This window comes from Schistocerca gregaria, chromosome 4 (assembly GCF_023897955.1).
Source record: "Schistocerca gregaria isolate iqSchGreg1 chromosome 4, iqSchGreg1.2, whole genome shotgun sequence".
Taxonomy (NCBI): Eukaryota; Metazoa; Arthropoda; class Insecta; order Orthoptera; family Acrididae; genus Schistocerca; species Schistocerca gregaria.
The window spans coordinates 560,582,054-560,607,254 of record NC_064923.1 but is presented as its reverse complement, the minus strand read 5'-3'; the positions used below and the strand labels follow the sequence as shown (position 1 = coordinate 560,607,254).

General features: G+C 39.5%; 1 protein-coding gene across 1 annotated transcript; it reads right to left on the bottom strand.

The window, feature by feature from the left end:
- Positions 1-20,214: 20,214 nt before the first annotated feature.
- LOC126266733 (uncharacterized) lies at positions 20,215-24,904 on the bottom strand. Its single transcript, XM_049971219.1, has 4 exons — positions 24,791-24,904; positions 23,128-23,483; positions 22,837-23,031; positions 20,215-20,495 (listed from the first exon to the last, which is right to left on the bottom strand). The coding sequence occupies exons 1-4, from the start codon at positions 24,843-24,845 to the stop codon at positions 20,346-20,348; spliced, it is 756 nt and encodes a 251-aa protein (XP_049827176.1). The 5' UTR covers positions 24,846-24,904; the 3' UTR covers positions 20,215-20,345.
- Positions 24,905-25,201: the final 297 nt, after the last annotated feature.

Below are 25,201 nucleotides of genomic sequence, written 5' to 3'. Positions count from 1 at the left end.
AAACCTCAATTTCATGTTGGAAAGTGCCCATTTTTATTCTGCATTTTGTACATTATTTTACATTTTGTCTCATTTACCTAAAAGTGTGTTAAATATTTTTATTGCTGGATATGATTCTTTGTAATCAGTTTTAAAAGTACTGGCCAGTAATCTCAGGTCCGGGAATACGAAATCGATGGTTTTGTGGAATACAAAGGAGTAAAATCCCGTGCAGGGTCATTTGTCCCACTGTTGGCCGCCGTCTACATTACGCTTTCTTTCTGACATATCGTCGACATGTGTGGTTCACGAAACTGTCGACGATTGCCGTGCAGAAATTTGCAAAGACAGCCACGAAGTCCTGAATGATTTCATATAAGGAAGACGCATTTTTAATGATTCAGATCGGTCAAGAAATGACTGATTGCAGAACTTCAGCATACACCAACTTTCTGTTACACAGCCGGCCAGTTTGCAATATGATGCCAGATCAGAGTTCATTCTTCACTGATGAAGATTCCATAGACCCTTGACGTCCTGTTAACGTACTATTCGTCTTATGTGACAACAATCAGCCTCATACTCATTTTACTTCAACATTTTAGGCGATAGCCATTTGTTGCAGCATTGTGTATTAGTGCCAGTTTTTGAATCATAAAAACATTTCTCGAAGGTAGTAGTATTTATCAATAGAAATGAATAGTTCATAGAGTTATAGACACCACTCTCCCTTGAATAAAGTGATAAAAACTTTAGCTGAGAGCAAATAATTTCGTTGCTGCTATCGCTTTGTCATCTACCATCAGACATCATGTTTAAAGCAACGCAGCAGTCTTTTCCAGGGAGTTGTCTGGCTCAGCAGTGAGGAAATAAATGACCATGATGCCACATACGAAGCGAATATAAAATTATCGAAGTGTTATATCTTAATTTTCTTTCCCTTTTAAAAAGTTGATGTTTGCTGTATGTTGCACTTTAGCCTATGAACTAATTATGGAGAAAATACTGGGGCGTCCAACGTTCTACAAACTCATGCCCTTGTCAGCGAAGAAAAATCTCCTCCAGTAAAAAGGGCAAAGAGCTTCTGCGAGTTGTAATTTGTGTTGCTACCAGTCAGCAGTGTAAGTACGAAGTCATTCTCAGTTGTGCGTCTCGGTTGAGATGCGCGACGGCCGCGTCTCATCGCTCTTTTTGCAAGCACGAGCCCAAAGTGCTCAAGTGCGCCCATGCCCTATGAAGCACTGCTGGAGCAGCATACAGTGAGTTCGCTCTGTACAAGTAATTTTGTTTGCCAATTACTATTTCAGGGATCTAAAAGACAATATCCATGTTTACATTTTGAGTTTCTCAAACCCAGCTTCACTTAATGAACTGTGCCCATTATGCTGTGTGATTGCTTTATAGCGGCCTGAAATCCACCGAGATAGAAACTGATGCTGCAAGTGAGATTGTTTGGACAAGACTCAGTACCAGGGGTGTGCATAAAATAGTAGCTGGATCCTTCTATCGCAAATCATACTTAATGTAACCGAAACTTTCTGAGAAAACTTCATTGAACTTGTACCTATGTTGCCCAATCACACTGCAGTTATTGGTCAAAACTATAATCATCTAACAATCAGTTGGGAAAATTACAGTATGTTAGTGGTGGGTGTGATAAGGAGTTATGTGATACATTACTAAATTCCTTCTCTGAAAACTACCTAGAACAAATATTTCGGATTCCCACACTTGTTGGAGATGTATTGGATCTAACAGCAACAAACAGACGTGACCTTTTTGAGAAAGGCCACACCGGAACTGGTATCAGTGATCTTGAAGCGGATTTGGCAACAATGATTACCAAAGTCTAATGGATAGCTAAACAAACCAGAAAGATATATATCTACAGTAAACTAGATAATGAATCAGTAGTGTCATATCTTAATAAGAACTTGGAACATTCAGCATAGGGTGGGAGCACGACACGCTAGAAAGATACGTACCCAGCAGAGCAGTTCATAATGGGAGGGACCTTCCACGGTATACAGCCACACTAAAGAAACTTCTAAAGGAACAGAGACTGCTGCATAACAGGTGTAAAACAAAGTATAGACTAAAGATAGAGAGATGCCGAATGACATCAAAGTTGGGGTCCAGCCCCTAGCTAATGAGACAGGAACCGGAAGTGAGGTTAGGAACGCAAATTCTGAAATGCTTAATTTGTTTTCAAATGTTCTATTACAAAGAGAAACAAAGGATAACTGCCCCAATTTAATCCTCGTAATACTAAAAAGGCGAATAAAATCAGTATTAGTATCAATGGTGTTGAGAAACAACTGAAATCGTTAAAACTGAACAAAGCTACAGGAGCCGATGGGATCATTATCAGATACTATGCTGAATTGGCGGCTGATCTAGCCCCTTTGCTAACGACAATCTATGTTAGACTCCTCGAACAAAAAACCGTGCCCGATAGTTGGAACAAAGCACAGGTCAAGCCCGTATACAAGAATGATAGTAAGAGTGATCCACAAAACTACCCTCCATATTTGTTGTAGAATTCTAGAATATAATCTGAGCTCAAATATAATTAGGTATCTTGGAGAGAATGATCACCCAGCCCCAAGCAGCACTAATTCCGAAAACATCGGTCATGTGGAACCCAACTCATACTTTTCTCACGTGATGCACTGGAAGCTTTGGGACAAAACTGTCGAGTAGATGCAATGTTTCTTGATTTGACTCAGTGTCACAACTACGTCTATTGTCATAAGTTCGATCATATGGAGTATCATGTGAAATTTGTGACTGAATTGAGGACATTTTGGTAGGGAGGACACAGCATGCCATCTTGGATGGTGAGTCAGCGTCGGATGTAGAAGTAATGTTGGGTAAGCCCCAGGGAAGAGTGTAAGCACCCTTACTGTTCATATTGTATGTTAATGACCTTGCAGACATTGTTAATAGTAACCTCGGGCTTTATTAAATGTCGTGCTGTCCTAATGCCTTCCTGTTTAGATAATAGTACACGTGACTGAATAAACTTGCCGTCTTTCAAGGCTTCAGTTTTTTAGTCGACAAAGCGGATTTCAGTTTCAACATTAAGACTAGTAAACTATGACACCATGCCACTATGAGACTCATGCTATTGTCCTATGTCCTACGTGATCGATCTCTTTAGCAATTAAATTTCGCTTTATCCATTTTATTTTATTTGTGGGATACACCTTTGGTCCCTGTTAGCTTTCAAAAGAAGTTATTTCACCATCTCATAATAGTTTAATAAGTTGTGGTTGCAAGATGCTAATATGGATAGTTTACAGAAAAACCGGAATCTGGTAGAAGCCGACCTGGGGGAAAAATCAAGTTGGATTTCTGAGAAATGTACGAACACCTGATGCAATACTGCTCCCAAGGCTTATCTTAGGTTAAGAAAAGGCAAACGTACGTTTATAGCATCTGTAGGCTTAGAGAAATTTTTTTGACAATGTTGAATGCAATACTCTCTGAAATTCTGAAAGTAGCAGATAGCAGGTCTAAAGTGCAGGGAGCGAAATCCTATATACAGCTTGCACAGAAACCAGACGGCAGTTATAAGAGTCGAGGGACATGAAAAGCATGCATACAATGGGAAGGGAGTAAGACAGTGTTTTAGCCTAACCCCGATGTTACTCAGTGAGAGAAACCAAAGAAAAAATTGGTGTAGAAATCAAAGTTCAGGAAAAATTAATAAAATCTTTGGTGTTTGTCGAAGAATTACTAATTTTATCAGTGTCAGCAAAGTATCTGGAAGAGCAGTTGAACGGAATGGAGAGAGTTCTAAAAGGAAGATACAAGATGAATATAAAAAAGCAAAACAAGCATAAGCGAATGTAGTCTATTTAAATCAGGCGATGCCTAGGAAATTAGATTAGAAAACAAGACACTTAAAGCAGTAGATGATTTTTGCTGTTTGGGGAACAAAATGACTGATGACGGCTGAAGTAGAGAGGATATGAAATGTAAAGAGGCAATGGCAGGGAAATAAATTATACACTTAACTGATAGGAAGTCTTTTCTCAATGTCTTCGTCTGGAGTGTAGCCACATTCGGAAGACAAACATGGACGAGAAGCATTTTACACAAGAAGAAAATAGAAGCTTTAGAAATGTGGTACTACCGCAGAATGGTGAAGATTAGATGAGTAATCACGAAACTAATAAGTAGGTAGTGAATCGCACTGGGGAGAAAAGAAATTTGTGGGACACGTGACTGAAACAAGGGCTGTGTTCATAGGACACAGTCTGAGACATCAAGGGATGACCACTTTAGTATTGTAGGGACGTGTGGAGGTAAGAATGAGATGAATACAGTAAGCAGATTGCGATGAATGTAGGTTGTAGTAGTTATTCGGAGATAGCACACGATAGAGTCACGTGGATAGCTACATGAAACAAGTCTTCGGACTGAAGACAACAACAATAACACAGTTTTCGTTGCAGAAAGAACTGAACGCAGAATCAGAGTGATTTCAACAATAAAACATAGTTACAAATGTAACATCCAGTCAATGGTCCATGCCATTGCCTGGGTTCCTCCTTAGCCATATGTGGATATTTCAAGCCGACGATCAGTGCTCAGTTGGAGGTAGATGCATATCACCTGATGAATTAATGGCTAAATTATCTGAAGGCCAACAGTCTTGTGTGATCGACGAGGCCCAAAGAAAACTGCTATTAGAGCTAGATGAGCAGTCACATAGGATAACATATTAATCATGACACCTGCATTGCTATAACCTGCTTCCGTTACTTCTACCCTGACGCTTACAATTTTCCAATGGTAGCTAGTATCGGTGATAAAGAGAAATATCCATTGCGCTTACTACTTGGACAGCAACATCGTCAACACAGAGCTACAAGAGAGCAACACATTAATAACCTACAGGTACTGTTACTGTCGCTGAACACTGAACAGTGTCAAAAAATCAAGTCCCTAACGCGGAATTATTGTAAAAGTGCGATGTTATTGTTCTAAGGTGGCCAAATAGTCAATGCATTCGCCATTTTTAAATTCTTAGGGCTAAGAGTATATGGGGGACTTCCTTTGAAGTATGACTTGAAGACCTCCTGTAGAAACTAAATGCTGATGTCTTAGCTCTAAAATTGTTCTCCAAAGGCTTCATTGCTTTTCTTACTTCCACTTTTTTACCTCGTACAGTGTTACAATTCGGATCAACTGTGTGCACTCACCCAGATTTTTATTACGTCAGAAAAGGATGGACAGACTGATCTGCTGTGTCTCGAAATTCTTCATCTGGCATCCTTGTACATATATTCCTTCGTGGGTTTGTTGATAATAAAACTGAGTTACTCAGAAGAAACTGAAACTTTGTTTCAGCGAAATCTAGACAGAAAAAGGAAATGCACGTGGACAATACTTCTTTAAACATAGTGCAGAGATGTGTGCATTATTCAGAAGGCTTTATATTTAGTAGTCCAGCAGACTTGAAAGTAAAGAATTATAAACAAAGCCGGCAAATTCAATCACAGTATTCCTCGCAGTACTTGAGAAATTTACTCAGCAACGTGTAATTCATTCTTATTCTATCTCCCTATTTTTCGTATTTCTCTAATTATTTTGCACATAAATTTTCTGATTAGCATTTTTTATGCGTAATCAAGCAGCTCTGACGTGTATGTTTCCCGGTGACTTGATGTATAAAAAAATGACAATGAAACACAATTGAACATAATGGCTTAAAATGCGAGCTGAGTAAATGTAGTTTCTACCAGTGGAGTATCAAGAACTTAGGGGTCAATTTTAGTAAAGGTGGACTAAAACCAACTAAAATTCTCGTTATAGCCTGTAGCCTGAGCCATTAATTTAGTGTATTTTCAGAGGTTTAGTAACGTAATTCGGCTTTATTAAACCTGTGTTTTAACTTTTAATTTCCGAATGGTTTAGCACTTCTTTTCGCCTGACCTTGCCCTGTGGCACTGACTTTCTCGCGGATCGTATTATTTACACTCGAAACAAGCTATGAATTAATAATCATTTGGGATTAGAACTTGATGATAAACTGAAAATCTGTAATACTAACAACAATTTCGACGAGTTAAAATCGTGTTTAGCCCTCGATCTCAACTGCTACAATATGCTACCGCATAAATACCGAATAATTCCGTGGATACAGAGTTCTGTTACTTACAACAAAGTATACTCACAATACACTTCTCTGCACTGATTACAAGTTAGTTCTGGTAACTTAGTGATACCCAGCGAAAAACACTGCACGTCTTCAGCACTAAGATGAGAGTAGCAATAAACTGTTTGTCAGTATTTCCATTAAAAAATTAATTCTAGGGCTAATTGATTTTGGTCACCATCCCTGAAGGTGTGAATTCAGCAGTTTACACTCGGAAGAAACTAAAACATATTAAAGAAATCTTTTCATTAAGTACTATAAAGTTTCTTGAAGGGGGGATGGATGCAAGCAAGATCGTAACAACTTGGAATTATAACTGTCAAGAACTAAGTAATCTGTAATAATTGTTGATCTTACAACAGTCTGAATTTTACGGGTACTTGAACATTAATGCAAGTGAAAACTAATCTTAGTAACGTAATGTGCGACCATTAAAAACAGACTCTTGAGGGAAAGGATGTATTGACATTGCCGTTGTAAACGTTTATGCAGACTGGAATCTCTTAGGAAGTAAACGTGCGTCTCTTTGAAACTGAAAAAGGAAATACAGTTAGAAATCTCTGTAAGTAACATAACCAAAAATCACAACCACGAGTTAATAAACTACAATGCTGGAATTAAAACACGCTTGTACACTGAAAGGACTGTTACTCCCCAAATAACGTATTCTAAATACGAGAGTAATATCTAATGGTCTTGTCTTGGAATACGGACGCAGTCGTCAATTTCTGCGAAGAAAATGTTTCACAGTTTTTTCACGCCTCTCTTAACATGTACTAATGTGTCTCACCATTACACCGTCCGGCGCCATTCTTCTTGAAGTGGCAGTGGCAAAATTACTTCATCTAATTACAGACTACGTAAAAATTATTTGAGCACTTTTACGAAACCCCATAATTGTCTCCCATTGCGACAGATAATTTCGAAATTTGGGTAATATTGGTTCCAAATATCACCACAATTCTGCCCAATGACATTGCGGACGTGCCACATAGCCGAGTTTTCAGCTCTTTCTCTGCCACCTCCACGATGGAGGTCGAAACCGCGACACCGCCGTGGAAATCACGCGATTTTCTTATTGGTGACGGAAGGAAACAATCCAGAGACACCGCCACTCAAAAACGGCTTCAGTGGTTGGCATAAAGGGCGTCAGTGAAACCACCCTTTCCCTTGGGGCGTTGAAACGCTCGCGTTTCACCGTCAAAAACGACAGTTGGCAGTGCGATGATCAACAGGGCGGCTTTTTTTGACAACGTTAGACGTTGTTGTCATCCCAGTGGCGTTGCATCCCATGTGTATGGACATCGCGGAGCTTCAGCCCGACTGAACGTCATCTCACCGTTTTGCAGTGTGGTGAGACATAATTTTCGCTCACGTACCCAGGGTGAAACCACTAGGGACCATTCGAAGCCATGGGGGGAGATCTGAATGTGAATGGGTTTTATTTTCTGCTCTTCTGTTTCGTGCCTTCCTGTGGCGTCATCACGTGGGGGTGCAACGAAAACTTGTCATGAATAAAATGACATCCCGGAACCACCCACGCTCCTCTGTTAAAAATTTTAAAAATGTGCCCACCAGTATTTTCAACATAAATTTAGTTTCGCACCTGCACTAGCACCTGATGTTAGGCAAACCGAGTCTAAGGAATATCGAATGGGTTGCCTCTCTCTCAGGCGCTTGAATAGCGCAAGACTAAATTGTAAGCTTAGTATCCACAAAGAGGCCTTGACGAAACAACCGAATGCTGTCTCCGCGCCAATATTCCCAACGGTGTTAATATAGCATTTGATGCCAACGAGGCATTATGTTTCGAACACTTATTATTCAAATTGCAAGAGTTCCCAGATACATCACGAGAGGTTACCGAAACAAAATATAGTTACCCTTTGCTCTGGTCATTGAACATGTACAGTCATGCTCAAAAGTATCCGAACGACCTGAATTGCATTTCACCTGATACCCAAGCAACCCACATAACACAGCTGACTAGTAGGTCCTCTAATCGCTCCTTGGTACAGTCGTTTGACTATTGAAAATGCTTCCATCAAGTCACCACTAGAAAACTCTGCTCTGTATCGCAGTAACTCAAGATGTAAAGTAATACCACGATACTACAGATACCAGGGAACACCTTATCACAGATAAGATTGTCCTTAGGGCTTGTAAGCTCACACTTATAGCAAAAAATGACATACCTGAAATGTTACCACTCTCATTATTGCGTCAGATAGGTAATGCACGTAGTAAGTTTGTCGTATTCATGATTTACTCTTCAAAGTAAAATACCGCACTTGTTATTTAACAGAAAATGACATTAAAAATTTACGTTATTCACGAGCAGCTAGTTGAGAATATGTATGAACTTCAAATGACTCGACGAACAGTCTCGTTCTGCATATGGATTCAAACCCAGGTCATGCAGACTAAGATTTCGTGACTGGCGGAAACTAACAGTCATTCCTGACTAGGCATACAGAGAGTGATATACCTCGATTTTAGACAGTATCAGTTAGCAAATATCAACTTTAAATTACATAATGTAAACGTGCAATACATTGGACAACACGTCAGTTCTGAATATTTAGCAGTGCTGTAACCACTGGTGTTAAACTCGTTTTCAACCAATGATTCCCACAGCTACCGGAACACTTCTTGTGATACCTCTTAGACAAAACACTTACGCAGTGCTATCAGACAAAAAGATCAACCTGAGTCAAACTGTGGGAAGTTTGTTTTACAACCTTCGTACCTGGATAAAGAGCTTTTCCTATTAGAAATATCTGTGAACGTTGCTGCATAAGACGATTGCCGGTCGGAGTGGCCGTGCGGTTGTAGGCGCTACAGTCTGAAGCCGAGCGACCGCTACGGTCGCAGGTTCGAATCCTGCTCGGGCATGGAGGTGTGTGATGTCCTTAGGTTAGTTAGGTTTAATTAGTTCTAAGTTCTAGGCGACTGGTGACCTCAGAAGTTAAGTCGCATAGTGCTCAGAGCCATTTGAGCCTTTTTTAAGACGATTTAAGAAGAAACTAAATTACTTCAGCTATGTCAGTGTTTAAAGAAATTGTCTTAACGGCACTAAATCGTGGTCTGTGAATCGTTTACCGGCCATACTCTGTCGCATTTCGCTGCTTGGAAGGCAAAAAGCTTACTGACAAATTTCACAGACTGAAAAGTGGGATGGAACGTCTCCCCCTGGAAGGTCATGTTGTTCTGTTTACATGATTACAAAATCATTTAAATGATAAAATGAACAGTAAGGTTGTCAGCATAAGCACAGTACTGTTGTCAGTATGACGTTGCACCGCCCAAGGCCTATAGTGATAAAGGGCCCGTTTAGGTCAGGCATATTGTATACAGAAGTGGAAGAGAGACCACCACTAAATTCTAAAATCCGTATGCATTGCATACACACAGAAATTACTGTTACAGTGTACTTATGGAGCCCAGTGAGTGACTTGCGTATTTTCCGGTGAGAAGGAGCACTGGAAAACAGTCTTCGCTACATTAGGTTACTTAAACTCGTGTCACCCTGAGCTAGAATTTACGGTCAGCAATTAAGTGTAAGGACAATGAGTCGGATGCGGGTTTAGCAACAGTGAAATACGTTCCTACATTATAGATGCGAATATTAAATTTCAACTAATATTGCGAAAATTTAGAACTTGGGTAGTAACGTCTTCATCAATTACTTTAGCTTTAATGTGATCTACGAGTAATTGTTGATGTTTGATGTTAACATGAAAAGGATTCCGTACACAGGGAAAGAATCTCTTCTTGGGCAACCACTTCTATAATGACTAAAAGGCCTTAAATGATCTTCAAGCACATTTTTTTCAGCAGCGGTATGAAGAAAATGATAGTAATAATGACGGAAATAATAGAATTATCAGTAACTTCACACTTCACAATGGGCTTTCTCGAACTAAGAAATTTCCTGAATTAGTAACAATTTCAAAATGGCTTTACATCGAGGCTATGTTGCCTAGAAGAATCTTTACATACCGCTGACATGAGAGTAGCATAATCTCCGCGTCAGAAGCTTGCTTCTACTTAGCCATTTAATAGACTCGCATTTTTTTCAACCGTGACTAATTTTGTAAGCTAATCACATCATCTGTTACAGGACACTCCTGGGGCTGGGAAATGTGGTCACAATGGTCTGGTGGAACGAACTATCACATGTGCAATGCGTGGGTTCAGGCATTTACTTTTAAGAGGCAAAAACAGATTTACTTTATCTCTGGTAACATCAGAAGAAAGAAGCTATAATCTAGAATCCGCATTAAACATCATGTTCCTTCATTCCCAACTGGGAAGAGCCGGTTTACAGTAGGAAATGACATAGGTGGAGGTCTTGGTAAATAGAAATATTGTCGCCAGTAAACATTTTATTTTATTTGATGAACCGATAGCCATTTAAAGGAAAAGGGCTCTTATTTTACTTGTACTTGATTGAACTAGAGACGTTGAAAAATTTGGTGCTGGACTGTGATTCGAATTCGTATCTCCTCTTTCGAGGATGTGAATCTCTCGGAACAGTATAGTTCAATCATTTCGATCCTTTTTCCAAGACTGCAATCTTCTCTAGGTCTCTTCCAAAAGTAGTATGTGCGTCCGACTCCTGATCCAGTACACAAATAATCATAGTTTCATTTCAAGCCCTATCACGTGCTCACCGGCCTGCTAGTGAAAATGAACGTGCATTTTTAATGTCTGTTCATGTGTTGCCAACAATTTCTGGTCAAACACGCATACATCTTACTGTTGGTGAGTAAGCAATTGATACTTAAGCTATATTCGTGGACGATAAAAAAGAACGATAGGAGTGCGGTTCGATTGTCGCTCAGGCACAAAAATTTGTGTCCTTACTTTAGATTCAAACACATAGCAGCTGGTAAGAAACACCGATACGTAACATTTGATTTTACTTAGTTAACAATCCGATTATGTGTTGGGTTCGTATCTCCGTCACAGAACTTCACATCATGCACTTCATCTTTAAATGCATACACACACTGTTACTTCTGGACGGAGATATATCAGACATCTTTCGTGGTTAGTTATCAGGGATGAAAGGGTCTTGATAGGAGTCCCAGTTTATTGCAAAAACTGTCGTCTTTTATTTTCAAGTTTAGACTTTGTTACTGACATTCTCGAAAATTTCGGTAATTCATGACTCTTCACGGCTAGTCAGCAATATTATATGATTAGATTAGATTAATACTTGTTCCATAGATCATGAATACGACATTTCGTAATGATGTGGAACATGTCATTTTAATGAAAGATTTCTCTACATACTGGTATTCAATTTCTTTACAACACATTTTACCCTCTCTCTCACTCTTTTCTATTTTTATTTCTCTCTCTCTCTCTCTCTCTCTCTCTCTCTCTTGCTCTCTCTCTCTCTCTCTCTCTCTCTCTCTCTCTCTTCTGTCTATCTCTCTCTCTCACACACACATTCTTCTTTATTTCTATTTGGTGTGCTCGACTATCAGCGAGGCACGAAAACGTCCGTGAATGAGTTTCTTAGTTTTGAGTACAGTTACGAAAACAACTATGAGAGTTACTGATTTACGATGCTTAGTTTGCAGTCATTGAGTATTATTGGTAACTACGATCCAGTCCCTAAACCCAGTAACAGAAATGCGGATCAGATGCATTACGTAATCCAGGCCGCAGCAGCCGCGTCTTTGAGACGCCAGCTATGGTTTGGATTAGATTAGATTAGATTAGTTTATCGTTGCATAGATCCGTGTTGAGGAGATCCTCGTGGATGTGGAACATGTCGCATCTCTTTTTTATAATCTGAAATAACAGTACTAATAGTATGAATATATACAACACATCATTTGTTTCTATAAAAAAAATTCGTCAATGGAGTAGAAGGAGTTGGCCACTAGTAAGTCTTTTAGGCTCCTTTTAAACTGATCTTTATTTGTAACTAAATTTTTTATGTTTGCTGGCAAATTATTGAAGATGAGTGTTCCTGAATAGTGGACCCCTTTTTGAGCTAAAGTAAGTGCTTTTAAGTCCTTGTGCAGATCATTTTTGTTCCTGATATTGTATCTATGAACTGAGTCGTTTGTTGGAAAAAGAGATATATTATTTAGGACAAATTTCATTAAGGAGCAAATATTCTGAGAGGCAGTAGTTACTATACCCAGTTCTTTGAAGAGGTTTCTACAGGACGTCCGTGAGTTTACTCCACAAATAATACGTATTACACGCTTTTGGACTCTGAAAACTTTTGTTTGACCTGAAGAGTTGCCCCAAAATATTATGCCATATGACATTATGGAATGAAAGTAGGCAAAGTATGCAAGTTTTTTCACTTTTAAGTCGCCTATGTCTGCTAACACTCGGATTGCAAATACAGATTTGTTAAGGCGTTTCTGCAGATCTGTGGTGTGCTCCTCCCAACTGAATTTATTATCAAGTTGTAATCCCAGGAATTTAAGACTGTCAACCTCTTCTATTTGCTCTTCTTCGTACTTTATGCATATGCTGGGTGGAAACCTCTTACAGGTTCTGTATTGCATATAGTGAGTCTTTTCGAAGTGTAATGTCAGTGAGTTGGCTTTAAACCATTTATAAATATCCATGAAAATATCATTAGCAGATCTTTCTAGAACTACACTCGACATACTATTTATTGCAATACTTGTGTCATCTGCAAACAAAACGAACTCTGCTTCTGGCAGTGTAACCGATAAGAGATCATTAATGCACACAAGAGAAAGCAATGGCCGTAAGATGGATCCTTATGGGACACCACATGTAATTTCTTACCATTCTGATGATGACTGATGACTTAATTCACTAATCGCTTGCACTGACACCTTTGTTTCCTGTTAGCAAGGTATGACTTGAACCATTTTGCAGCACTGCTCGTGACACCATAGAATTCTAATTTATTTAAAAGGATGTTGTGGTTTACACAATCGAATGCCTTTGACAAATCACAGAAAATACTTGCTGCTTGTAACTTGTTATTTAATGATTTAAGTACATTTTCATTGTAGGTATAAATAGCCTTTTCGATATCAGAACCCTTCAGAAATCCAAACTGTGTTCTTGATAATATGTTATTTGTGGTCAGATGGTTGAGAAGCTGCCTGTACATTACTTTATCTAAAATTTTTGAGAATGCTGGCAAAAGTGAAATCGGTCTGTAGTTTGATGGCATCTCTTTATCCCCTTTCTTGAATAGAGGCTTAACATTTGCATATTTCAGCCAGTCAGGAAATGTCCCAGTTATAATTGACTGGTTACACAAGTAACTTAGGGTTGTACTAAACTCACAAGAACATGCCTTAATTAACTTTGTTGATATTTCATCATAACCACTAGAATGCTTTGTTTTTAAAGATTTTATTATGGATGTTATTTCTTTTGGTGAAGTGAGTGACATATTCATGTAAATGAAGCTATTTGTAAAGGCTAGTTTCAGATATTCAAGGGCATTATTTACTGATCATGACAATCCCATTCTATCAGTAATGGATATAAAGTACTTGTTAAATAGATTTGCCACACTATGCCCATCGGTTACTAATGTGTCATTTACCCCTAGTGCTATTTGCCCCTGTTCCTTTTTGGTTCTACCTGTCTCCTCTTTCACTATATCCCACATTGTTTTTATTTTGTTCCCTGACATTGCTATCTTCTTCTCGTAGTGCATTTGTTTAGATGTCTGAATTAATATTTTTAATATTTTACAGTATTCCATGTATTTTGCTAAATCATCATCATTGGAGCTATTCTTGGTCGACAGATACATTTTCCTTTTTGTATTACAGGAAATCTTTATTCCTTGTGTGATCCATGGTTTTATTATAGACTTCTGTTTAATTTGAGTAACTTTTAGAGGAAAACAGTTTTCAAACATGCTACTGACATTGTTCATGAACGTGTTATATTTTTCATTCATGTCATGAGCACTATAAACATCTTTCCAGTTCATATCTTTGAGCAGTTTTCTAAAACACTCAATTTTTGGTTGATTGACTACTCTCCTGTACTCAGATTTAGCAGTCTTGATAATCTACTTAGAATTTACATCTAAAACAAGGAGCTACATGTCGTAATCTGCTAGTCCATTTATTACAGGTTTTATTATATGATTTTGTTCCTTTGACATGTCTATAAAAATGCTATCAATGCCTGTCCTTGAGGATTTAGTGATCCCAGTTGGAAAGTTTACAGTGTGAGGTAGATTGAAAGACAACATTACTAACTGCAGTAAATGTTTACTGGAAGATTGAATTAGAAAATCTGCATTTAAGTCACCAGCAGTCAAAATTTCTTTGTTTCTTACTGTTAAATAACCCAAAAGAGCTTCTAGATGATTTATGAATAGATTAAAATTTCCTGCAGGTGCTCGGTAAATAGTTACTATTATATAGGATCTGTTATGGAACTCTACTTCTGTTGCACATGCTTCTAGATGCTGCTCTAAACAGAATTTATTAATGTCAATGTTCTTGAATTTATGGCAGTTTTTAATAAATGTGGCAACTCCTCCTCCATCCATATCTACTCTTCAGAAGTACGAAGCTAGCTTAAATCCTGAAATGTCTAACATACCTATACCCGTCGTCACTTGATGTTCAGAGAGGCAGATTATGTCAATTTGGTTAGATGAATTCATTTTATCGATAGAAATGAGTAGTTCATCAACTTTATTTCTGAGTCCCGGAATGTTCTTGTGTAATAAAGATAACTGATACTGCATACTAATGGGATTACAACTGCTTTGGTGAAGATGAACTGGCAGTTTCTGATTACTTTCTGTTAAAGATTGTATAAATGGAGGCTGTATGCTAAAATCTGACTCCTGTTCATCTGTTTTCTGAGTGTGTCTGCCAATCTCTCTTAAAACTATTTTTCTATCCCCCTTCCCTATCCTAAAAAAGGCATCCTTCTGACACCTGTGACTACTGGTATTTTTCCACTTGTGACAGTGTCCCCCCTTAAGTTTATTGCAATCAACCCAGACAGTTTTCCCTTCCCTTCCCTTCGCAACCCGCTGTAGGATCACATCAGTTCGTCTTCTTCCTGCTGGTACTGTAACTGAGACTTGGCAACAAGGGAAGGTATGTTTTGCAACTCTGTGATCTACGAGTTATTTCCTGGTGTGCACGGAATTAAGCCTCAAATTCCACTTGATTTTGCCTGTCATTTCCATTGAATAATCTGAGTTATTATCGCTTGAGGTGTAACAAAAGATTGTAAATTTACGGTTTTCAGCCCAGGTAAGCCGTTGCATGTGGAAATCGCAACTAATCTCGTCCTTTAAATAGCGGTTTACAAGTTCTACCCGCTGTTGGTCTCGTAAGAGGAAGCTAATACACATACTTCTTCGCTAGGTCTGTGGGGACGTGCTGACTTGTGAAAAACGACTGTTATGGTTCACGGTTGCAGTCTCGCTGAGTGTAACGTTTTTATCCCTTCTGTGAAAGAGCTACATGCAGTCAGATGAAACATCGATAAGGAAATCGCAAGAAAATACTTTCAGCTCATAGTGCAATGGTGAAAAACACAATGCTGCACAACAGGTAACGCCTCTTTCCGCTGCTGACAAGCAATTTTTGGGTTTCGAGGAATACATAACTTTATTTATGAAATGCCACATTTGCATACCTGTTGAGTATGACACAGCATACCAATTAAACACAGACCCAATCGAAATCTAAGTCAGTAGTATTTAATTAATTCGTGCCGATAGAAGCACGCTTGTGTACAGATACTCAATTTTATTTCTAAAAAAAAAAAAAAAAAAAAAAAAAAAAAAAAAAAAAATTCGTCGTCAGGTTATTGTGGGCAGTTAATTTCATTTCTTATAATACAGTGCACAATTTTCGTAAGGCTTCTTTTAGTGTTATTAAAACAATACTAAACATGAGAGAGAAATTAACTATCAACGATATATGCGAATTCTCTTATGTTATCTATAACAGTCTCACAATGCACGGACAGTTTATTGATTACAGGCATGTAGAAAACTTGTTCTGAGTTAAACCTGTCAAACAAGGTTTCAAGAAGAATAAAATGCCACTACCAGATGACAGCTAATGTAGAAAATACTTTTCTGACTATTTTGGCACTATGCGCTCTTCCCATAGATAATACAGAAGCATCGAGATGCATCTGCTGCCTGGGGGTCTATTAAACCTGAAAGAAAACAAAATATAGCAGAAGTTAGCCGTTTCTCCACATGTGGCTATTTCGGGTTGAGAAGTGAAGAGAATTATTCAAAGTTCTATTAAATTGATAACTTCAGCAGACAGCAGAATTGCGTTCTAAAAAATGTAGCAGCGAATGTAATAGAACTCGCGACGTCCTACCTACAGTGCGCGATGCTAACTGTTACGCTGCTAGCTGTCATGTACCTTCAGTGGCTCCAGAAGTCAGCAACAGTTCCTCCAGAACTTCCCCATTCCACAGTGCTCTGAGATAATGCATTAGGCGGATCTAGACTTCTGAGAGACAGACAGTTACAGCTTTTCTTTTGCACTGCACGACGTTTACAACAGACAGATAGCGCAATAGAGTAGCTCAAATGGAAAGGAACACTTCCTATTTAAATTTCTGCATCCTACACTGTTGTCAGTTATGTGTAGATGTCAGTTACGAGATTTTATTTCTGTGATTACAAAATAGAGTCGAATGTATGCACTGGGTAGCCGAGGCAGCTAGTTCATGGTGATTCAGTCAACCAAGTAAATGAATGTACTGAACATGCTGCAAACCACAACATGGACCCTGTGTGTCAGATTTCTCATCGAGTGTACCGTAACGGTGTTATGATAGAAAAATGAACATCAGAGAAGAGCATTTGGTGGTCTGTTGCATTGATGATAGGTTCCAATGATGATGGTCTGGGTTTGATTCCAACTTCTACCGATGATTTTTAATTCGGAGAGACAGATTCTATTATCTTCTGGGTACGCCAAGTGAAGAAGGTATAATGGCATTGAGATCTGAAATTCACATTAAACATGATATTCCTTCTCTACCAAGTAGACGTTATGTTGAACCACAATAAAGTCAGGAGTGGCGAAATGTGGGAACTCTATCACCAGTAACCTCTCTTATACTAGCTACTTATCTCTAGTGACGAAACAACCGCTATGTAGGGTCAGAGGACACTTATTCCATCTTTTTTTTTTTGAGCTTCTGAATGTCTATAAAATTGGTTCTGAACTTGGAATGCAACTCAGATCACCCTTAACGCGGAATTTGATTCATTCGTGACAATACAGCTCGACTACAATTTGTTGTTTGTTCAAAACTGCAGATTCCTCAACATCTCCACATAATGCGCGTGAATGGGTTCGAATCCTGGCCCGGCACTAAAGTTTTCATTATGTATTATCAGGCTCTAGCATGAGAACACCTATCTGCTGGTGGATAATAATTTTAATTTTTATTGCATTTTCATTCGTTGTCAACACTAACGATATCCGACTTTTTTTACTCCCAGCGAGACACAGACCTATTTGAGAGATCACTGTAAGTTCAGGTATGTTATTCCGAGCTGCCGGTGGAGAAAAATTCGGTAGCTGACGTCTCTTTGTGTGTAGTCAACAACGATACGTGTGGAGTTCCGATATCTTACAGTTGATTGTGCTTCGATAACAATCCGATTAGGTTCTGAGATCGAATCCCTGTCCAACACAAAGATACACCTCCAGGCATTCAAGTAAGTTACTTGCGAAGAAGCAATATTTAACATCTCTCGTAGTTCGTTAACAGGGACAATAGATGGTGGGTAGAAATTCGCGACCGTTAAAAATGTTTACGTCATGTAATTTAAAGTTGATATTTGCTAACTGATACTATCTAAAATCGAGGTACATCACTCTCTGTATGCCTAGTCAGGAATGACTGTTAGTTTCCGCCAGTCACGAAATCTTAGTCTGCATTACCTGAGTTTGAATCCACATGCAGGACGAGACGCTTCATCGAGTCATTTGAAGTTCATACATATTCTCAACTAGCTGCTCGTGGATGAGCTAAATTTTTAATGTTATTTAGTGTTAAATAACAACTATGGTATGTTGCTTGAAGAGTAAATCATGAATACGACGAACTTACTACGTGCATTACCTATCTGACGTAATAACAAGATTGGTAACATTTCAGGTACGTCAGTTTTTGCAATAAATGTGAGCTTTCAATTCTTAAGGACAATCTTATCTGTGTTAAGGTGTTCCCTGGTATCTGTAGTATCGTGGTATTACTTTACATCTTGAGTTATTGCGATACAGAGCAGAGTTTTCTAGTGGTGACTTGTTGGAACCATTTTCAATAGTCAATCGACTGTACTAAGGAGCGATTAGAGGACCTGCTAGACAGCTGCGTTATGTGGGTTGCATGCGAATCAGGCGAAATGCAATTCAGGTCGTTTGGATACTTTTGAGCACGACTGTACATCAAACATGAATTGCCTCAGCTTCAGAATTTACTTGTATCTTTGTCAAAAACCAGGAATGGACACCAGCAGCTGTGAAACAGCAAATGTTCGTCGTCGCAGGTGATCAGACCATGATGAAGTTATGAGGTAAGCAAAGATGGAGAGGGTGCGAGTGAAGAAAGATGGCGAGTGGGACAGCACTGTCGTTATCAGCGCCGAATGATGACTGGAAGCCTACTGTGTGATTAATGCGCGACTGCACTGACACACCACTGTCAGTGAAACACGTGAGTACTTGAACCAGTACCTGGTGGCGCCACTCGTAACTTATCTTTTACTTGCTTGTCGTGGCGAATCTTGATGTGATATGGGTATACAAAATGTGTCCCTCCTTTAATAGGCTCATAGTTTTCGAAGTAATATGGACAATCCACGGTTTGATGCATCAGGACGGAGACCGTTGAGAGTAACCCCACCCATTGACCTATGATAGTGACAGATATGATCTGCTGTGATGTAATATTGCTTTCGCCCTTACTCGCTGAGTTCGGTATCTTGGCGTATGGAAAGGGGTGATGTCTATAGCAGCCCGGATACCACGACTGGAAGTATCGGCATAGCCAGAGGAGATAGTTATGGATGTGCAATACGGCGTCAGCTGAATATGGGCGCTGGAAGTATCTGCTGCTCCAGAAGTGAAGGCAGTGTCGTCGTGACACTTTAGCATGACTTGGCTCCAACAGTAATTCTACTGCCATGTAGTAGAGCCCAGGAGAGCATGTTTTTGGAAAAGTGAAGTGTGTGATAGCAACAACACAAAAGTTAAATTCAAAAAGAAACAATACTTGCTGCATAATCTCTGTTTATACGAGGATTACGAATATTAACGGAGCGACAGAGTTCATTGACCCTCTGCATTCCGTCACATAACGTATATAACTTTTTCATATCTTGAATCAATAAGGAAATAAAAGGCATTTGTCTTGCTCGCCACATTTTACTGGAATTTAACTATGGGATAATAAAAGAAATGATCCGGATGTAAAACCAAGGAAGAACAGAAACATGCAATTACACAGAATAAGTCGCATTGCTAAAAACTCATTCTGAATGCAAATCCTTATCTCTTTCACTAACCATGGCATGTTATCTCTCGAAATTCGCTAGACATGTTCAAACTGCTTCAGCTATTTCATTTGGATACTCCACCTAGATGCACCCCATTTCATTTTTTGTTATTGTTTGTAGTGATTGTGTTTTCGTTTCTCTTGCTTCTAGTCTTGCTTGCATTCCCTGCGGTAACCTTTTCTGCTGATTGTTTCTGCCTTACTCACTATACAAGGTCCGAAGTCATAAGGACAATGTCATAATGTAGGTGGATCTATGTACAGGTACCCCTAACCTCCTTTATTTCTATACGTGTCTCTCCTATTGAAGCAATTTCGTCTGACTTAATTAAATAAATGGCATGCCACCTCGAATCTTTCCATTTTAATGTCTCCACAGACACTTAAATTAGAAACCTATTCTGCTGGCTTTCCGTCAAATAAGATACTATATAACTCTTTTCACTTCCTTCTTTGTCACGGCTTCTGTTTTCCCAGATTTTCAGTCAGTTCCTTTCTCATATCATTCCTACGCATAATTAAATAACCAGACATTATTTTAATATGCTTGAGTGATATTTATTGATCCGTACATCCTAGTATACAGCCTCAAAATGCAGTGTTGTGATCAAACAACCAACACGTGTTCGTTGTCCACGGATGCAGCTCTTCACTCAATTTCCAGGGAGAGCAGTTCGTCGCGAGCTGCAGCGTAGTCGCTGTAGATGTCTGGGCTGGAGTACTCCTGGAACAGCTGGTCGTAGCTCTGGTGGTAGCTGTTCGCCAGCAACATGGCAGCTGCCGCTCTAGGGTACAGCGACTGCACAGAGAGAGATAACACGTCACTGTGACTTCGTCTGTCTCTGTTACTTAGGCCTAATTTCACACTAGACAAAACCAAAACTCAACGACGCCAGAGTTAAAACTTCGACAACATCGAATAAATGAGAGCAAAAATTGTGAATTGGATGTTAGAAGGCTTACAGGAAGAATGAACAGAATGGCAAAACTTTCACGTTTCATGACTTCCCGTATCAGGAGAATAAATAGACTCTGATAAAAAAATTCACATTTACAGAAATTAATAAGTAACACTAACGATAAGAAGCTCTTCTACAATAAAACATTAATTTAGTCGATCAGTCTTCTGAATGGTTTGATGCACCAGCGACATGTTTGTCTCAAATGGCAATTTCTTCCCCTTAAAGTACCACTTAGATGGAATATTCCAAAAAATATGTTCTATACAGGGCGAACCAAAATTTTCATACACATGGGACCCATAGCAATTTATTTACACTGACACCACAAAAGGATCTGCAACAAAATATTGTCCTGTACATTTTTCAGTAGAAAGTGGACGTTGAAAATACGCTATAATCACATTATAATAAAGGTCTTCAAGCTATAGCATGCAGCTGTGTTGGCCATATAGTACATTCCATAGAGTTTCGCGGTACAATGCACTAGTTGAAGTGCTCTACTCAGGGTGAAGGTGTAATTATTTTAATTTTAGGTTCCTTGAGAAGGTAGCTTACTTCCTAATCGTTGAGAACCAATACAGTAGGTCTTGCACAAAACAGGTATAATCGTTTAATACCACATCAGAAAATCTAACTCGGGATCTCGGAACTCTTAACGCAAAACTGTACCCACTATACCAGTTACATGATAACTGACGACTCGCTTGGCTACCACGAGTAACATTATGTACCTATGGTAGGATACATTCACTGGCGATGCGGTATCTGTTTTTAGGAGCCACTGTGTACAATTAGTATTAAAACTCTGAGAACAACGCTAGAAACGGAAACTGCGTACCAACATTTTCATACAGGCTGATTCAGTTTCCCCTACCGCTGTCGTTTTATGCAATCCGCATTGAAATACCTACCCTTCGAAATCGAGGCACAAAATTTTCAAGCTCTCTCGCTCGCTGCCCCCAGACTATTAGTCCTATAGAAAAAAAATAGCAGTAGCTTTCTGTAGGGAATTTCATGTAGTTTATGTTCGTAAAGAAGCGCGTTTTCGAGTTATTCAAGGAAAACATATTCAAAAGTGACCTTCAGACTCACCTCACACTCATTCCTCACAAATCAGGATTTATACTGTGTCCGTAGCAGTCAGATGCTTTCGCTGTAGTTCTTCGTGTATTCATACGCAGATCGCTCGGCATGTAATTGTACAAAGCTGATGGGTGCTCATTACCGTCACTCTTTATGGCCTGCTCAGAAGATGCTGAATGGTTTACAGCAGAAACCTTGGCAAAGGGTAAAATTCGTTTACGATTTAATTCTCGCAATATTACGTAAAAAGAAAGAAGAAAATTTTGCTGGAGGAACTGATGCAGGAACGAAACACTGACCAGAAAGTAAAGGAGTAAAGACTTCGATTCACAGGACATGGGGCTTGCCTGCATGAACAGGGTGTAGCCAAAACTGCAATATTCTTGAAGAAACAATAAACAGCTAATTTTGTTGAAAATGGAGGTTTATTTAAACCCCTCTGCAATGGGTTTAAATAAACATTGCATTTTGCAACTGATTGCTGTTTATTTTCTCCTCAATAAAATTTGATCCTACGGCTGCCGCTCCATTCTTATAAAATTTTTAGAACCTGTAATGGTGTAAAACCCTAAGAAACTCGTTCTCTTCACAGAATCAGAAAGTGCGAACTGGATGAGATTGCGAATGGTCTACAACAGCTGGGGTCCATATCGAAATAAATTCAAAGAGCCCAAGAGTGCAATTAGTGGAGATCGATTCTACTGTCGACACAGTCTTCAAGACCGATAAACACTGAATAAGAAAGCAGATGCTCTCCTCATTTCCTACTCATTAACTGGTGTCCAGATTCGATCATTACAATGAACTTGGATCCATCTGACAACATTAGTTACGACGACCGACTTCTATTAACTCCCAATCATAATGGTCAGTACGCCACTGCGGCCTGACAGGGCAGTAGATGGAACCTGATACAGCAACTAGAAAAGCGTACAAGAGGTAAAACTGTTCAAGTATTCACTTAGTCTAAGACCTGTAATACAAATAAAGCGGTCACACAAAACAGTCCATACAACACAACATAATCGTTCTTCTTCCAGTCACCACACAAGGAAGATGTGATTAATCTTGATTCTCTCCACTGTAAGTCCTCACCGTCACCCGGCGTTCCTCCATGATAGCCGGCAGCTCGGCAGTGGCGTTTGAGATGCCGATGTAAGCAAAGTCGAGGATCCAGTCGTGCAGTTTCTGCAGGTCTGGTGCCACTGTCTCCGGCAGGTGGACGAACGCCTCGTCCAGAGTCCAAATGCCGCTGTCCCTCTGCTGTCCAGCACCTGTTCTCAAGTTTCCCTGTGAACCATATCCACACATTGGTGAGTTAACGCCGTTTAATTCTGGTGTTTAATTCCGGCAGAAAAATCATAAGGGTACACAACAGAATCTTACTTGTGAATTGAAGTGTTTCGTGGATCTCAAGCCACCCTTGACAGCAGAAGAGAAGTTGCGGTAGGCTGTGGCCAGCACTGGCAGGATGTTGTCGAACGAATCATTGACTCCACTCTGGATGTTGATAACAGTGTATTCTATGCCCTCCTGCATGTTGCGAATCGACCTGTAAGTCCACCGGGCTGCGTTGGCTGTCTGGAAGCCGATTCCGTCCGTCATGTTGGCAAGGTAAGAAGAGACAGCTTCTATCATCATCTCCTTCATGGCTGTCCCATTCACAGAGTAGTATGATATGCTGGGAGCAGGGATGATCCTTGTCGAATTCACGAAAGCTCCCTCCAGTGAGGTTGCATCCCCTGTGGACAAGACCATACTCTCTTTATGCAATATAGCTTCCCACGCCTTGTCGCTCACATTTCGATGAGTATTAGCGGTCGCAAGATAAATGCTATCGCATATTATTTAGTTAAAGGTGAAGTGTTCACGTACAGAGAAACAAAGGATGATTGAGAAATCTGACAGTGCACGCAGTTACAATGCTATGGGCCCCTTTCAATTTTAATGCAACCTGATTATTGTCAATTGAGGGTTCACAGATGGTAGGTTACCAGCTCCTCTTTCAGGTCCCGGGTTCTCTACTTGACTTTTCTCTCATTGTATTTCCTCTACTTATCTATCACTGACATTTGTTTCGTCTTAAGTGTTAGTAATATTCAACACAAAGCTGTTCCACCCAAAGTGCTGCCTACCTCGACTCCCAACGGCACACTCTCTCTGACTCCGATTCACACTTTTTTTCTTTCTTTCTTCTTTATTTTGAAAAGAGCAATGGTGTTCCAATCCTAAAACTTGGATTGGTAGGACTGCAATGTTCGATGAATCGACCTCTCCCAAAGAACCTGCAACTCTGATAAAAATGATAAGCTTACAGTTGGCGGTGATTGTGGCAGGGTGCTGTGGATTAGCACATGACGTCATGACGTGAACACAACCAAGGAAAATCGATGTGTTGTCTCCATTAAAGTGAAACAATGCTAGAAAGCACTCTGGAAATTTCTCAAAAGAACCATTGGGTGCAAGCACAATTGCGCATATGGATAATTGATGAATGAGAGAGAAATGCGCATTCATTAACAGTAGTGCCTTCTTTCAAATTCTCTCCCAGACACCCAGCTTTATGTTTTGTTTGGTTCCACGAAATCCCTTAAGGCCAGCACCAGAAATTTTTCCCCTCTACCATTCTCCACGAATCATTTCTTGTGCTACACCTTCAAGCCTCGTTAATTCGTCTTCGAAACATAATGTTTCATCTTTTCATCCTTGTGTTTGTAGCCTAACCACTTCCTCGGTATATGCTATATCATTATCTTCAGTTAAAATTACTGTTCACAGCTATCATTGTTGAGGCTCTTTTCTAGGACCTGTCTGTGATAACTTTAATGTTGTGGTGGAGGGATAATTATTAGAATCATAATAGGCTCAAACGTTTCAATAAATTTGTTCCCCGTTCTACGTTGCTGATGAGGTGAATGCGTTGAATAGCGTATGTCAAAATGTTCCCCTATAGCATAGATTTACTGAATAGTGAGTCTATCTTTGAACGACGTAACATCATAACTAAATATAAATGGCAAAGTGCAGTTTGCTTCTGGATATAGCTTACCTGGGGAGACGGTAAGGCAGACGGCTGCAACGACAACAGCAAACGTGGTCTTCATGTTGAGGCTGTAGGTCTCCAAATGCGCCACTCGCTAGTCTTCATTTCCTATATATACCCGGTATTCTGTACCGTGATACTGTGAACGTCACAAGTGTTTTCATTAAATTAGTGGAAACGTTTAGTTATCTCTCCCTCGGAGTATGAAATGGCTTACGGTTAGATAAAAGTACTTGTCCTTCAATTTTTCATCTGACATTTTCTGTGGCTGACTGGTTCCTGATAACAGTCGTACCGCCATACATACGGCTATCACTAAACTCCATCTCAATTGCCAAATGTAAAAATAATGGTTATGTTATCGGATAGACCTTTCCGTATGAATTAAGTTTAAATTGAATAACTCCGATTAGCAAT